Here is a 17444-nt window from a genome sequence, read left to right as displayed (position 1 = left end):
AGCACAACGATTTATGTAACAAGACTTATGTAACCTCATAGACCTGCTGTAGCACTAAACCCGTCTGCTATTCTTGATGAACAGGGGCTGCACAGACATTCTCTGTTGTATCCTGTTCATCTTGGCCTTGCTGGGATACTTTGCAGTTGGGATTTTGGGTAAGTTTCAGCCTGGTACCTTTCACATTTCTTTGATGGTGCCTTCCTGGCTAAAAGTACTAACCTGTCCATTTTTTAAGGGCAAGTTATTGGTCATGTGATACTGAATGGGCTTTATCTTCTGTTATAGCATGGTCTCAAGGGGACCCTCGGAAAGTGATTTACCCGACGGACAGCACCGGTCAGTTTTGTGGGCAGGCCGGCACCCCACTTGAGTGAGTAAAGCTTCCCCTGACATGTTTTCCATTGACAATAGACGTTTAATGCAATTCTGTGGTGGAATTATGAAATGTTTTCCTACTCAGACTAAATCTCAGAGATGAATCTTTATTTTGTTCTGTCTGAATAATCAGGAAAAAGCCTCTGCTGTTCTACTTCAACATCATGAAGTGTGCAAGTCCTCTGGTCCTGCTCGAGTTTCAGTGTCCCACCACTCAGGTTTGACACTCATTTAAGCCTCTTTTTGCAATATCATGTGTATCTACACACTTTATCAGGTACACCGGTGCAGCCCAGTTGTTAGAAAATCTATAGTATATCTAAAACTAAAATAAAGTGGCCTGTGACTGTGTAGTCACACGTTGGCAGTGAAGTATATGTGTTTATGTTCTTTTGACAGATCTGTGTGGAGAAATGTCCGGATAAATTCATGACGTTAGTGAATGCTTTAAAAAGCCAAAGCGACAAAACCTACTACACCCAGTTCTGCAAGGAGGGAGTAGACATGACCAAGGTGAGACATGAGCAAACATTTCCTGTATAAATTATGGTATGAGGGTAAATACGATGACTTTTGGCTGTAGCATTGTTTTGTAAGGATAAGGTTTACTGATATTTAGACTAAATATGACGTTTTGTACTGTATGTGTATTTTGTGAGTATAATATTTAAAACATCAGAGATTTTGGTTCAAATTATTGTATGACATAGTTCATAAATAATAAACACAGTGCATTAATATAAAAAACATTTATTCATTTGCTTTTCGGCTTAATCCCTTTATTAATCTGGGGTCGCCACAGCGGAATGAACCACCAAGTTATCCAGCATATGTTTTATGCAACGGATGGCCTTCCAGCTGTAACCCATCACTGGGAAATATAAAAAAACATTATAAAAACATTTATATGAAACATACATTCATTCGATCAGTTTTCTTCGGTTGACAGTCCTAATCACTGATCCACCATGCCACCTCTATAAAACATACAATGATATTTAAATGCTTAGTTTTTTCAATCAGACCTGTAGCTTTTTATTATTGCAGGCATTGTTATGAACATAAATGACAATTCACCAAATAAAGCAGCGGTTTCCAACAGGGGGGCCTCAAGGGGGCCTCAGCAAGCTCTGTAAGGGCGTCACGTCATATTTAAAAAAAAAAAATTGCAGCGGACAATTAGGAGAACGATCATCTTGCCTTAGTTAAATTTATCTCCTGGCTGACCAAAAAAATCGACAGATTTCCAAAAAAAAAAAAAGAAAGAGTCTCACTGATTTACCTTCAGCAGCTAATAGTAATGTCCCAAGCATACTGTACCCAGGTGAACATCAATTCAATTCAATTCAGCTTTATTTGTATAGCGCTTTTACAATGTAGATTGTGTCAAAGCAGCTTCACATAAATGGTCATAGTAATTGGAACAGAGTAGTTCAGTTTTTAGTGTTTAAGTTCAGTTCAGTTTAGCTCAATTCAGTGTGGTTTAAAATCATTACTGAGAGTCCAAACACTGAAGAGCAAATCCATCGATGGGTAGCTCTACCGATCCCAAACCATGCAAGCTAGAGGTGACAAAAAGACTTCACCGAGGCGAGTGAAGAAAAAAAACCTTGAGAGAAACCAGACTTAGTTCGGCATGACCATTTGAATTTTTCCGCTGGCCAAAAGTCTTGTGCAGAGCTGCAGTCTCAGCGGTGGAGGCTGGAAGCTGGCCTCAGCGAAGACTCGTCTGTCCCTGGAGCGTCACTGGAATCAGTCTCATGCTCTCCACTCCTCCATGACCAGCGCAGCTGCTGCTCAGGATACGGCCTGGTCCCGGATATGGAAACCTTGGGATCATCTCGTCGCTGGTCATCACTAGCAATACTGGAAATACTAAATGCAGGAAACACCAGATAGTTACTTGAACTATGGTTTGATTCCATTTTATCGAAGCAAAGAGTGCCTGGCCCAGCCAGAGTCCATTGTCTCCTCCAAAGTTCTTGCTAACGAATGCATGAGGCCATCCAAAATAATAAGACATGTGCAGACCACTCATCTTCAGTACTACAAGGTGCACCCAATACAAATGGCCTACTGATGTTTTGCTTTTATATTTTACATTAGGTTATTATTTGTGCATAAACATACCTAGATATAGTAATAAACAAATTGTTTGTTTGAAAACAACCTTTTGTTGTCAAACCTACTGCGAACTTATATGAGGGATAATATCATGCACTGTGGAGTGAGTGGGGCCTTACAATATTTTTCGGGGGGAAAGGGGGCATCAAGCAAAAAAAAATTGTTAATCACTGAAGTATAGGATTCAACATGGTTATGATCCACTTTATAATTAATAAACCTTGCATGTTTGCAAATTGAAATATGATGAAGTAGGTTTTTTTAATGTGTTCAGAATTAAACTATTTATTATTAAAAATGTTCTAATAAAGATGATCAAAGAGTAACAATGTCCTTTTCTTTTTTTAGAATGCTCCTCAAATCCTGAGCGAGGGCTTGTGCCCTTCAATCCTCTTTCCTAGCAAGAACTGTAAGTCTTTCAAATCATGTTCAATCAAGAAATACAGCACATCATTTTTTTTTCCTTGGGAATAATATGTCTAATGCCGAGTTCAGACTGCATGATTTTCAAAGCAGTCGTGTCACAGATGTTTTCACACTGCATGACTATCTGTGTAAGCGTTACGTCGCTGCTTTGTTTACACTGTAAGATGGATCGGCAACAGGGACTTTCACATTGCATGACTTTACTATAGGAAGAATCGCCGACAACTTCGTCCAAACTACGTCTCACAGCCAAAAGCATGTAGTATATCTTTTGTTATCAACTACATAACGAGAAAGAAGCCTTTAATGGGGTTGAAAATGTACATATTTGCTCACCTGGGTTTAAAGGGAATTAGCCATTTTTCCTCAACGTTGATAATGAACTAATTTCTTTCTGTATGAAACGTCAAACAGACACGGTTGCTCCTGAGTCCTTTCAAACCTCCACTAGTTTTTCCTCAATTTTGTGGGTCCAAATAAACCGAAAAAGAGCGCTTTTAACTTTTCCCCCAGCCTCCCGCTGGCCTGCAGCAGGTATACACACGCACACGCAAGTGAATGCTGCTCTCTCTTTGGCTGTAGGCGATCGCTGATGTTATTTTCAGTCAAAACTCAATTTACACGGCATGATTTGAATCGCCGACAGCTTCAGATATTTAGCACGCCAAATATCTCGCAGGCATCGGCGACTCATCTGCGATTCTCTCAGATCGCGTCTTTGATTGTTCATACTGTGTGATTGTCACTCACGTGCACGATCACAGACTTGCCTGTGATTTCAGGCATTTGTCGGCGATTTCTCAAAACCTGTCGGCGAGCCAAAATCGGGGCTAAAATCACGCAGTCTGAACTAGGCTTAAAGGACCTGTTGACATGGAATTGAACCAGATTTTGGTAAAAACCCAAACAAAACAAACATCAAAATAAAACAAAACAATAAAAAAAGCTGAAAAATGAGTTGTGTAATAACAATGAAATGACACAAGAAGAAATTACTGAACTACTGAAACGCATTTAATACTTTATATAAAAGGCCTTTTTGGTGATGGCAGCTTATAGACGCCTCTCATATGGAGAATGAAGTCACATGCATTGCCCAGATGTGAGTTTTTTCATCAGAGTGTAAAAATCTTGATGGTTCTGCGAGTCTCGTCTATCAAATCTGATCTTTAACTTGTATTTTATATTGGATTCAAGTCAGGTGATTGGCTGAGCCATTCTACAGCTTGATTTTCTTTCTCTGAAAGCATTTGAGAGTTTCCTTGGCTGTGTTTTGGATCATTGTCTTGCTGAAATGTCCACCCTGGTTACATCTTTATCATCCTGATAATGTAGATGTTGGACTGAAGGAGCTAATATTCATTTATAATGAGGAAGGGCAGAGGGTTGCTGAATAACTACTGAGTGATTTCAGCTGCTGTCTGGGCTTTCACTACCTTTCTGCACCTCCCTTTCTTCATGTGTTCAATAGTTTTTCCCTGCGTCATGTCATTTTATTATGCATAACTTAATTTGTAAACTAATTAGATTTGTTTTCTTGACATATACTGTATGGATTTATTTGGTGGTTACCAACGTACGAAAGTTTCAAGTCAACAGCACCTTTAGAAATATGTTTTCTGAGAAAAATGGTGACATGTTCAATACTTATTTTCCTCGCTGCATATACAGTTGAACTACTCTAATTTAAGGTATGTTGTCTTTAACGTCTGATGCATCCCTAAATTGCTTTAAAATGATGATTGCCCTGTGTTTCAGTCACACGGAGATGCTTGCCTGCTCTAGAGACAATGAAAGGCGGTGTGGTTGTGATTGGGAACGAAACTCAATTCACTGTCGATCAAGGAGAAGTTATAAATGCAACAGACCTCCTTAATGCAGCAAAGTGAGTAATACTAGTGTATTAAAGACATAGACTTATCTGCTTTGCTAAATGTAGACATTATTGTGCAACTCTGCAGATTAACTATGTAGATGCATGATACTCGTAGAATCTTTTTTTTGTTGTTGTTTGTTTGAATGTAATATAATATTGCTGAGGAAAAAAATAATTGGGCAAAAGACTATAGAAGTAAGTTTGAAAAGCTATGCTGTTGTTATGTTTAGATAATATTATAATACAGCATTATAGTGTTACTCAATATAATTTACAACTGTGTAATATTGGTGACACTTCACAATAAGGTTTCATTATTAGACGCGCCGCTGGCCTACAGGCCCTATGACAACATTCTGAAGGTTTCGCGGACAAAAGTGAAGAGCAGGGGAGGGGGGATGGGTCGATGGGTAGGTGGTGGCAGTGGTGGTGTCACGAATTAAAGTGACTTCCTTGGTATTTACTAACATGAACTAATAATAAGCAATACATGTGTTACCCCTAGTTCATTAGAAAGAAAATAAAGAAAAAATGACTTTTACTTAAATAACCTTTATTTATTACACAAAAAAGGGATCTCAAATGATTAACAACAACAACAAAAAACACTTGCAGGTGAGCAGAATATTCACAATTATGTCAGGTGCTGACTTGCAATATTTTCAAGCTAATTTGAGGCATACCCCAGTCTTAGATACAGTGCAAATATACAATACTCCATAGTCTTTATATAGTAATTCAAAACAGTGGCATAGTTCAACTGCTGGGCACAGCTACTATAGCTGTTACTCAGCATTAGCAACACCCAGCAGCACCTGCTGCAGGTATCCCTGAATGCACATGCTTAAAAAAACCATTGACGCTGCCCAACCTTCCATAGATCGTCCACAATAGCTGCGTCCCAAATGGCACACTATACACTATGCACTCATGCACTTTGCACTTATACATTGAACAGGATAGTATATGTAAGTAGTGTCGTCCCAAAGGGCACACTAATGTTTTTTTACTAAGCAGAAATTCAAACCGTTTCCCTAATGACGTTTGACGGTTGCCAAATCAACTGCCGAATTATCAAATAATACCTGCCGTGAGTATAACCGCATTCACCATTGGGAGGCGCTATAATCACTCTCGTAGGAGAGTTGCTTTCACAATCCAAAATAAATAAAGTTATCCAACATGTGCGCCCGATAGCTCCGCCCCTTCCGCTACGTAAGCAAACCTGCGGTCTTTGAGTACGTGAAGTGTCCATCATTTCGCACTTCGTTTTAGCGGCTGATTGAGTGCATCATCCGGGTAATTAAAGTGCACTTATTATTTTTAGAGTTTTCAGTGTGAACACACTACTTACACTATTTATCCTACAAAATGGCGTAGAATAGTGCATAAGTATGCGATTTGGGACGCAGCTATTGTCTGATCAGCGTTGTCTGTCTGGCGTGCATGCCACCTTTCCTCCTCACAACTGCTGCTCCATCCATAAAAGCAGCATATGACCGGAATTTACCGTATTTCGCCTAGCCTGCCCTATTACCGTAAATACTCTAAAGTTTACAACCATTACACATGTACAGCATTTATTATTCATAGTGTAACATTTACTATGTGTTATTATAAATAAATTTATATTTATTACCGCATCGTGAATTAAAATGAACTAATAATGAACAACTTTATTTACTAATGTTAACAAAGATGAATAAATACAGTACAATAAATGTATTGTTCATTGTTTGTTCATGCTAGTAAATGCAATTAACTAACGGTAACTAATACAACATTGAACATTCATTGTTATTTTTATAATAACACAAACATTAATATTGAATTTTTTGCAGGAAATCCAATGTAGTAGTTGAGGCTCGGGCAGTAGCCATGAGGATCTTTGAGGACTACACACAGTCCTGGCACTGGATCCTTCTGTAAGTGTAAAATACTTTTGATTTATTTTATTTCCCCTCTGCAGCTTCCTACATAACATTCAGTATTGAGTTATGGCAGTCAGATTTAGTGTTATTGAGCTCCAGTGAGTTCTGCATGATTCACACTGGCATTGATTGATTCTCTATGTGGTCTTTTTTCCAGTGGTTTGGTGATCGCTATGCTGATCAGTCTGATATTTATTCTCCTCCTGCGTTTTCTGGCTGGAGTCATGGTCTGGGTTATGATCATCATGGTCATCATTGTTATCGGATACGGTACGGTATTGGATCTTGTATGCGAGTATCGAATTAGGTTTCCTAGAATGTTTAGTCTGGTAACCAAACACTTTGTTTACTTGTGTTGTGCTTAACCAATATGCATTTATAGTAATACACTGACTAAATGAAATAATTGAGAAAATAAACATATACAATCACTGGCCACTGTATTAGGTACTAGTACTGGTTTGGGCTACCTTTTGATTCTGAAATGTCTTTAATTATTAGCTTTACCAAAAATTTTAGTTATTTTAGTTATTTTATTTATGTTTATTTATTTATTTATGTATTTAAGTTTCAACTACATATTGTTTTGAAACCCCAAGAGCTTTGTTTGTCTTTAGGACACAAAAATATTTGAGTTGAAATCGAGAGCTCCATCATTGACAACAACGTTCCTGAGATATAAGTCCAGAAAAATACCAAAAGACATCCTCAAAACAGACCAAATGTCTTCAGTCGTTCAACTGGAATGTTATGAAGCTACAAGAATTCTTTTGTGCACATTATTTATATATTATTTATTCAACAGTTTATTCTACTTATTGTCAGTATAGAGCACTGTGCACTGATGTGTACCCCAGATGCCAGTGTGCATCTTCCTCTATTTGAAACAAAGCACAGGTGCATCCAAGGTTATATACGTCTGCAACGTGACCTAATGGGACGCACACTCTCGTAATTATGCACCCTATACTGACACCGAGGAGAAGACTAAATGGAGTGTTTGTCCATATTGACAAAAAAGCATACGAGCTGCTGATTTGATGGCTGCACATCCGTGATGGGGGAGTCGCAGACTTCCAGCTCATCCGGGGGGATCGTGAGGTCAAGTTGGTATCGCTGCAGCACGGAGCGCTCCAAGTGGTAGGGAGTTATGCCTCAAGTAGGTTGGGTTTTAGGTTGTGGTTGGTTTAGACATTAATAATACACAAAAGGTTCCTGTGAGGTTGGGTTTAGGGTTGTGGTAGATGTAGACATTACTAAAACACAACAAGTTACTGTGAGGTTAAGTTTAGGGTTGTGATAGGTGTAGATGTTGGTAAAACACAATAGTTTGCACTCCTAGTCATGTAGGAGACAGGAGGTTCGGACAGCCCAATAGGAGCTCAAGTCCCACTTGGAGTTGACCTGCCCAATCGGAGCTGGCTCCGACCAAGTCGGACTGCTCCGACCACACCGTTTTAAGCCGTGAGACATAGTCCTAGTTGGGTCTTCCCCAGGGCCTCCTTCTGGGTGACAAGGCTTCTCATCTGATCTCTGAGGGGGTGCGCGCTTCAACCCTGCAAAGGAAAATCATTTCAGCTGCTTGTATCTGAGATCTTGTCCTTTCAGTCATGACTGAAACTTAATCTCATTTTTCCCTGATACATGGAAAAAAAACAAGAAACTGGAACACCTTCGCCTGGTGCAAAGACTCTCCACTAACCTGGAGAATAATGATTGTTTATGGTGTTTGTATAGCCTTTTAAACAAGATTTCTTCTTTGTTCTGGTTGTCTCGACTACATCTACATGGTAAAATGCATTGAATAACAGCCATGTGATCAAATATTTTGAATTAAACAGGTGTAATGAGGTGAACAGTGAGTGTATTTTAATGCGTCAGAACATTTAATAATGATTTCCATTCGATTTTCACTCCTGTATTTTCTCTTCTCCTTGGTCTTTTTTTCCAGGTATTTTCCATTGCTACATGCAGTACGCAAGCCTGAAAGGACAGGCTGGTTCTGATGTCACTATCAAGGATCTGGGTCTGCAGACGGACTTCTCTGTGTATTTACAGATTCAGCAGACCTGGCTTGCCTTCAGTGAGTATTAAGAAATTAATAAATTCCCTATGCCAATATTTACAAATATTTACAAAGATAAAAAATACTGTTTGGGGTTGGTATGTTTTTAATTGTCGTCTTTACCTTAATTTAATCATTATTTCAAAATATTATAACAATTTTCAATAATGGAACGATATTTCTGTATTATAGGCTGAGGTAAGATTCAAGGGCTGCTTTATTTAGCACAAGCTTGAATAAGACAAGCTCTTTTGAACATCAGCAAACAACTAAATTCAGGGAAAGGATAAAGAGTCTTTTTTAGGGTCAGGGCAGACGTCAATTAATCAAAAACAAGGAAATAGTTCAAGGGTAAAAACACATGCAATGCAAGACAAGACAATGAAAACAAGGACACAGCTAAGCAATACTTCACCTTGTGTGTTTGAGTGCAGCTTAAATAGTCTGACTGATTGGAGACAGGTGTGTGATTGTGGCAGATGGCTGTGGGAAATGGAGTCTGGGAGGAATAACAGGGACCAAAGTCCTTACAGTTTCATCCATATTTTCTTTTCTTTTTGAAACACTTTAGTTCTAACTACTGTTTCCTATATATAAAATAATTTTTGTGAATTTAATTTGATGTGAATATCAAAAATAAGATGTCTATTCTTTGACCTATTAAAAGGTTTAAGGGAAAGTTCACACAAAAGTGAAAATTTTCTCACCAATACTCACACTTGAGTATTCTGAAACCTTCTGTTAAACACAAAAAAATATGTCAGGGAAAAAAGTAGCCAGTGACATTCATTTCAGGAACAAAAAATAATATGGAAGTCAATGACTGCTGATTTCAACATTCTTCAAATTCTCTTCTTATCTTCAACAGAAGAAAGAATTAGAGGATGAGGAAAAAATGACAGAACTTTCATTTTTGGGTGACCTATCCCTTTAGATTAAAAGTTTTCCTGAAGTATTAATTTATGTCATTTTAATGTAGTCATGACATTTAAATGAGCCATAATGTGTATCTGGTTTCTTTTTGTCATGTTTATTTTTCATCACATTTATCTCCACACAGTGATAATCCTGTGTATTGTGGAAGCGGTGATCCTCCTCCTCCTAATCTTCCTCAGGAAGAGGCTCCTCATCGCTATTGCTCTCATCAAAGAGGCCAGCAAGTCAGTCTACATTTACCTTCTTACACAGGGTGTCAATTATGTCTTTGAATCTATTGAATGTCTTAAGTGTGTTTTGAAAATTAGGCCTTAAAATGTCATACATTTACTGGAACATTAATCTGCATCCGAAATTGCATACTTCCATACTATATAGTATGCTAAAACAGTATGCGAGCCAAGTAGTATGTCCGAATGCGAGCCAAGTAGTAGGTCCGAATTCATAGAATTCGAAAAACAGTATGCGAGAAATACCAAGACTACTTACTGCTTCTGGCGAGATTCAGAAGTGTGCATCCGATGCACGTTACACTATCCCATGATACCATACGAGAGAATTCAAGAGTTCACACTTATCTGATGATTGATTATAAAGTGTGTTTGACATGCTGTCCCGGGAGAGAGCCCTGAGCTCAAAAGATCCTCGAGCCCAGGGCTCCCTCCCGTTGCAGGGCGCGAGAAGAGTTTGAGCTCAAGTAGATCTCAAAACTCCCCCTCTTTAGTAGCTAATGAATAGATAGTTATTGCTCTTAAGAGATAACTACTTACTAGGAGCACGTCTATGGGGCTGATTTAGATTAGTCAATTAACTTAAGTTGCATGTTTTGGACGGTGGGAGGAAACCAGGGGAACTGGGAGAAACCCACATGAGCACGAGGAGAATGTGTTAACTCTGCACAGAAACGTCGGCTGGTTTGGTAAGGACTAGAACCAGTGACGTTTTTGCTGTGAGGCAACAGTGCTAACCACTGAGCCACCCATCTAGTAAAGGAGGTGGAGTAGGGGCGGAAGGGGGGATTCTTTAAAGCGAAGATGGCAGTGATGTAGAACTGAGGGTATTAATAGTGGCTTAGGAATCTGATTGGTGAATCATGAATTGGCTAATGCATGACCAGCTGTGTTCCATCATAATAAGCATGTGATCCTCTTGAAATTAGTTTATAAATAAACTTCATCTCATAAATGGGAGTGAAGCAACAAAATTGACGAGGCTAGGTCACGTGATCATGACAAAATGGCAGATGTATTACATTCGAGTTCCAGTCATACTGCGCACATTCATACTGTATAGAACGTACTTTTCTAATGGCTGAATAGTACATTTAAATACAAATGCAGAACCCCCTGAGTAATAGGCGATTTTGGACGCAACCAGTGTTAAAGCTCTTAAAGGGGACCTATTATGTAAAAATCACTTTTATAAATGCGTTAAACACAGTTGTGTAGCAACAGTGTGTGAATATAACCAGCTTCTAATGGTAAAAATGTATTAATTTTATTGTTTGTAATCATACTTCTTTTGCAGAAACACTTTGATTGACATTTACCCTTTGTACATGTCATCAGAGGGGGGAAAGCCCCACCCATTATTGACAATCTCTCACTCATTAGCATAAGACGTTAGTTTAGTTTTTGAATCTGCCACTATGCTGATATACAGGCATTTGTAGCTCCGCCCTCTTTTTAAAAGAGCAAAATCTTATTTGAATTTAATGCAACAGACGCCGAAAAGGCACAATTAGGATCAATGCCCAAACTGGGCAGTTTTAAAGAGTTATAAAACAGTATTTGTGTTTTATTTTGAGTTGACACTTTACATACACACTCTAGGGACATCAGAGACTTGCATCTTGTAATTAAATCCCCTTAATTTTAAATAGGTCTTAATTTTTGTCCATGTAAGTTACCCAGACGGGCTAACACCCATACAATCATCAACAAGACATCTCAGACTCAGACTTAGACTCAGCTTTATTATCCCGTTAGGGAAACTAAAATTGCAACAAGATACCATAACACAGGCGAAGTTCCATGTACACATTAAAAAAATATGTATATATATATTACAACACAACATCCATACATCAGTATATAGAAACATCCCCCTCCCCCCTGGACTCAATTAATGACCTAATGGCCACCATTATAAAAGAATTTCTGGTTCTATTTGTCCTGCAAATAGGAACCCTAAAACGACGTCCTGATGGCAACAGCTGAAATACAGAGTACAGTGGGTGATCCGTGGTGCATAGGATACCCTGAGCTCTCATTAGAACATAATTATGGTAGATTACCATTAGACCAGTCTGATTAAAACCAATGATCTTGCCTGCCACCTTCACCAGGCTGCTCAACCTGTTCTTGCTTGACACACTCAGATTGCCGTACCAAGCTACAATGCAAAAAGATAAAACAGATTCGATAAATTGTTTATAAAACAGCGTCATCATCGAGGTACAGACCTGAAATGATCTAAGTTTCCTCAGTCTTTGTTGGACTTTTTATATACAGCCTGGGTGTTAGGTTGAAATGTCAACATATTATCAATAACAACCCCTATATATTTATGCGTGTCAACAATTTCAATGTCCAAGCCTTTAATATTAGTTATGTTCTGGTTGGAGAAGCCTTCCTGTAATCTATCACCATATCTTTTGTCTCAATAGACATTTTAACGAAAGTTACATTTTTAACTCTATTTATCAATATAAAGTAATTATTTTCCTTACAATAACATTTGTTTCAAAGTTCTCCAAGTATTTATAGCTACCTGGTGGGGACTCTGACCTGGACAGACTGTTGTGCATGAATTTACTTTATTATAGTTTTTAAAACTTGTCAATTAAGAAAGAAACATTATGTTGAAAAAGGTGCTTGCATACAACTTGCTTGGTCTGAAGTTATTTAAAATATGTAGCTAAGAAATAACAAAATAATATATATTTTTTAATGAGACAAGTAAGAATCTTTTTTGCTGGCCCAACCGAAACATACAAGACCTGTATAAGTCTGAAATTTAATTCACAGAAAGGTCTTAAAATATCTTGATAAAACCTCCAGAAATCTTTTTAACAGTAGAACAAACCATGTTTTCAGATGTGTTGCTGACATTGTTTGGTCTCATGTTCCATATCACTGCTTTCTTTAGATACTCTCTAATAGCATTAGTACTTTAGCAGCGTTTTCCTCGGGTGTGATGGATTAACAGAGGCTTAAAGTCATGAAATAATAATTAGGTTAACTAGGAGGAGTGTTAGACAGGAAGCCCTAATGATCCCATCTATTTTTCAGGGCCATCGGTCATGTGATGTCATCGCTGTTCTACCCACTGCTGACCTACGCCCTGATGTCATTGGTCATCGCATACTGGGCCATCACCGCTGTGTATCCTACAAAAGTCACAATGATGCCAGAAATGATGCCATTACACATAATACACATTACACAAATAGACACAGGCATAATGGATTTATTTGATTACTTACTACAAAAATGCTATATTGTTAGTAATCTTGGTAATGTAAGGTAACATTGTTTCCATGCAGATGTAATCTCCTTGACTTCGATGCAGGTTTTTGTCCACCTCCAATGAGCCAATATACAAGGTTTTCAATACAAGCAATTGTTCATATTCCAGGGCCACCTGTAATCCTGCGGTTAGTACTTTATTATGCTTTATTACTATTGTGTTGGTTGAATGTTTGTCGCTCCTAACATAAATGAAGCATTTCAGAATATGATTTTAAAATGATAAATTTATGTTTATATATATATATATATATAGTTGAAGTCAGAATTATTAGCCCCCGTTTATTTATTTTCCCCCAATTTCTGTTTAACGGAGAGAAGATTTTTTTTTCAACACATTTCTAAACATAATAGTTTTAATAACTCATCTCTAATAACTGATTTATTTTATCTTTGCCATGATGACAGTAAATAATATTTTACTAGATATTTTTAAGACACTTCTATACAGCTTAAAGTGACATTTAAAGGAACTAACTAGGTTAACTAGGCAGGTTAGGGTAATTAGGCAAGTTATTGTATAATGATGGTTTGTTCTGTAGACTATCGAAAAAATATAGCTTAAGAGGGCTAATAATTGTTTACCTTAAAATGTTTATTAAAAAATTAAAAACTGCTTTTATTACAGCCAAAATAAAACAAATAAGACTTTCTCCAGCAGAAAAAATATTATCAGACATACTGTGAAAATTTTCTTGCTCTGTTAAACATCATTTGGGAAATATTTAAAAAAGAAAAAAAATTCAAAGGGGGCTAATAATTCTGACTTCAACTCTATGTATATATGTTTATTTTCAAATAATAAGCATTTTGTAGAATTTCCTTCTGAACAAACTGAACAAACTTAAAAGTAAAAATTTAAACTTAAAAGTATCTTAAAAATATCTAGTAAAATATTATTTACTGTCATCATGGCAAAGATAAAATAAATCAGTTATTAGAGATGAGCTATTAAAAACTATTATGTTTAGAAATGTGTTGAAAAAAATATTTTCTCCGTTTAATAGAAATTGGGGAAAAAAATAAACGGGGGCTAATAATTCTGACTTCAACTATATATATATATATATATATATATATATATATATATATATATATATATATATATATATATATATATATATATATATATATATAGTTGAAACCTGATTAACTTCTGATTTTCTAAACTCAAAAGAAAAAAAAATGTACTAAGGAAAAAGTGAGGCAGTATGGTGGCTTTCCAAGTACTGTGTTGCAGCTGGAAGGGCATCCGCTGCATAAAACATATGCTGGAATAGTTGTCGGTTCATTACGCTGTGGCGACCCCTGATAATTAATGGACTAAGCCAAAGGAAAATGAATGAATGAATGAAGACAAAAGTGAGAAAAATGGTAACTGATGCCAACAGTTATTGGTGGTAATCATTGACATCCACTTGAGGAAAGAAAATATATATAATCAATGGATACCATAAAAAGTAATTCATTTTAAGCTATTTCTGTTAATCAAACCATTCTAAAAATAATAATATTAACATGGTTTTCACAAAAACAAAATTAAGCAGGACAAACATTTTCTCCATTGATAATAGGAAATGTTTTTGAGCACTATATGATATTAGGATTTCTGATAAAATATGTGACACTAAAGACCATAGTTATGACTGCTGAAAATTCACATCTCTTAATAAGTTATGAAATAAAATGTCTCTGACAAATTAAATACAGTCGAAAATTATTAATAATAATAAAAAAACCAAGTGTTGTTTAATAGAGGGAATATTTTTTCAACATTTTTAAACATAATAGTTTTAATAACTCTTATTTTAATAAATCCCATCTTTTAAGTTTGGTTTTTGCATGAAGGCAGTGCATGTATTTGACTAGTTATTCTGCAGGATACTAGTATTCAGTTTAAAGCACAATTTAAAAGCTTAACTAGGTTAACCATGATGATAAGTTTAATTAGATAAGTCATTGAACAACAGTGGTTTCTTTTGTAGGGAAAGAATAAAATAATTCCTTCATAATTTTAACCTTAAAAAATATTTAAAAAATTGTAAAACATAAATAAAAAAAATAAAAAAAACACTGCTTTTATTCCAACCAAACTAAAAAAAAAAAACTTTATTCAGAAGAAAAAAAAATACTGTGTAAATTTCCTTGCTTTATTAAAAAATTACTTTTACAGGGACTAATAATACTGTAGTTTGCCTTCAGTTGTATTTGGATGTCTTTTTTTAAGTGTTTTAATAAACATAACTGTCACGTCTGGCGTAAAGGAAGGAATAATTAAAGGTCCGGATCCAGATGCAGCCAAACAAAACATTTATTTAAACAAACTAAAACAAAGCAAAGCAAAAGAGAAACGCAGACATCATAGGAGTGACGAAAACTAATGACCCCGAAGTGCTAACAGGACAGGGTATAAATACACAAGGAAACAATCAACTAAACAAGCTGACAAGAGGGTGGAGACAATTAACTCAGGCTAACAAGATTAGGGGTAAACTACGGTGAGCAGGAAGTAAAATAAAAACGCAGAACTGAAACGCACAGAAACAGACACCGGGATGTTACAATAACACTGTTCAAAACAGGAAAAGGAAAACCTTCTTAAGATACAGTCTCACACTTACGCCTGATTTAGTGCAGAAGCAGTGTGTATATAGAGCAGAAGTAGCATGCATTTGTTTTGGTTTCACACCGGCAGCGTTTGCTATGCATAGCACAACCATGCTTTGCTTACCACAAATACAGACTAGTGTCCATTGTGTCAGGTTTGATGAAAAGTAAATGAGCAGCAATACGCAGGATGCATTTGCAGTATTTTTTTAGATAATGTTGCATTGATTTGATTCCCTCCTCAGACTTTCAACACCTCAAACGTCACCACTGAATGTCCTGATGCCGAGTGTCTGTTTGCGTTTTATGGAGGAGAGACGTTATACCACAAGTGGCTGATTGTCTTCCAGTTCTACAATTTGTTCCTCTTCTTCTGGTGCGTGAATTTTGTGATAGCGCTGGGTCAGGTCACACTGGCGGGGGCCTTTGCCTCTTATTACTGGGCGTTCAAAAAGCCCGACGACATGCCTGCTTTCCCTATCTTCAACTCTTTAGGACGAGCCCTCAGGTGTGTGAATTAAAAAAAACGTTTTCAGCTTTTATTTTAACGTATATGTGGAATTTGATGATGTATATTGGCCACTTATTTTGCAGGTATCACACTGGCACTCTGGCGTTTGGCTCCCTCATTCTTGCTATCGTTCAAGTCATCAGGGTCGTACTGGAGTATCTGGATCAGAAGCTTAAAGGTCTCAGTGTTTTAGTGTTTTTTCTATAATTAGGTTTCAGAGACTGTATATGAAGACTAGACAGACTTGTTTTGTATTAGAAAAACATGTTTTTAATAGGAAACATACACTTTTTTTCTTAGTACAAAGTTTTGGTGTATTGAAGATTAAAAAAGGAAAGTTTATATAGTATTTAGCAGGATCATAAAAGCTCAATGAAAGATTTTTATTTCATTTTTTGTGATTGTTTTTGAAGGATCATTAGCTAATAAGACAATATATAATAATAATATGTCATGTGTGTATCTTGATTTAATAATCTTTTAGACATTTGTGCTTGGAAATTATTATTATTTTTTTTCAATGTGATCATTTTTTAAGTAATTTTTTAAAAACTTTGACTTTTCTGCCTATAAATTAATGTTTCATACTTTGGTCCCACTTTAAATTAAGTGGCCTTAACTAATATGTACTTAGGAATTAATAGTTTGTTATAATGTACTTATTGTGTAAATACATGTGTTTACTGTGTACTTATGCTTGATTAAATACATGTATGTAATTACATCTGTAATTAACTTTTGTAATTACATTTGTAAATACACTGTTGACCATCCCTTACACCTTAACCCACCCTTAAACCTACCCATGCCACCAAACCTGTCCATAACCCAACCTCTATCCCAACTCAAAAGCACCACAAGTGTTCTCAAATACATTATAAGCACAGTAAGTACGTTGTATTTATTTTTTGATGTAAGTACATAGTAGTTAGGGACACTTAATATAAAGTGAGACCAATACTTTTAATCTATTGTTTTCCCTTTGTTTATCTTAGTCCTCTACTGCACGCATTATGATACATCTATAAAAAAATTATATATTTGACTGTTTTTCTTTTCT

General features: G+C 36.4%; 1 protein-coding gene across 4 annotated transcripts in view; it reads left to right on the top strand.

Moving 5' to 3' along the window:
• The window catches only part of slc44a2 (solute carrier family 44 member 2 (CTL2 blood group)), a 52858-nt gene that overhangs the window by 18448 nt on the left and 16966 nt on the right, over positions 1 to 17444 (top strand). For all 4 annotated transcript variants that reach the window (XM_005165750.6, XM_005165749.6, XM_073953601.1 and 1 more), the window contains exons 3-16: positions 85 to 158; positions 289 to 373; positions 512 to 596; positions 778 to 891; positions 2851 to 2911; positions 4687 to 4813; positions 6646 to 6729; positions 6893 to 7005; positions 8687 to 8818; positions 9861 to 9960; positions 13030 to 13122; positions 13310 to 13394; positions 16119 to 16381; positions 16468 to 16562. In XM_005165750.6, the coding sequence (XP_005165807.2) occupies positions 85 to 158; positions 289 to 373; positions 512 to 596; positions 778 to 891; positions 2851 to 2911; positions 4687 to 4813; positions 6646 to 6729; positions 6893 to 7005; positions 8687 to 8818; positions 9861 to 9960; positions 13030 to 13122; positions 13310 to 13394; positions 16119 to 16381; positions 16468 to 16562 (1511 nt within the window). The remainder of the gene's footprint in view (positions 1 to 84; positions 159 to 288; positions 374 to 511; positions 597 to 777; positions 892 to 2850; positions 2912 to 4686; positions 4814 to 6645; positions 6730 to 6892; positions 7006 to 8686; positions 8819 to 9860; positions 9961 to 13029; positions 13123 to 13309; positions 13395 to 16118; positions 16382 to 16467; positions 16563 to 17444) is intronic.

Source organism: Danio rerio, chromosome 6 (genome assembly GCF_049306965.1).
Source record: "Danio rerio strain Tuebingen ecotype United States chromosome 6, GRCz12tu, whole genome shotgun sequence".
Taxonomy (NCBI): Eukaryota; Metazoa; Chordata; class Actinopteri; order Cypriniformes; family Danionidae; genus Danio; species Danio rerio.
Note: the sequence above shows the minus strand (reverse complement) of the source record. Positions and strands in the feature narration are given on the sequence as shown.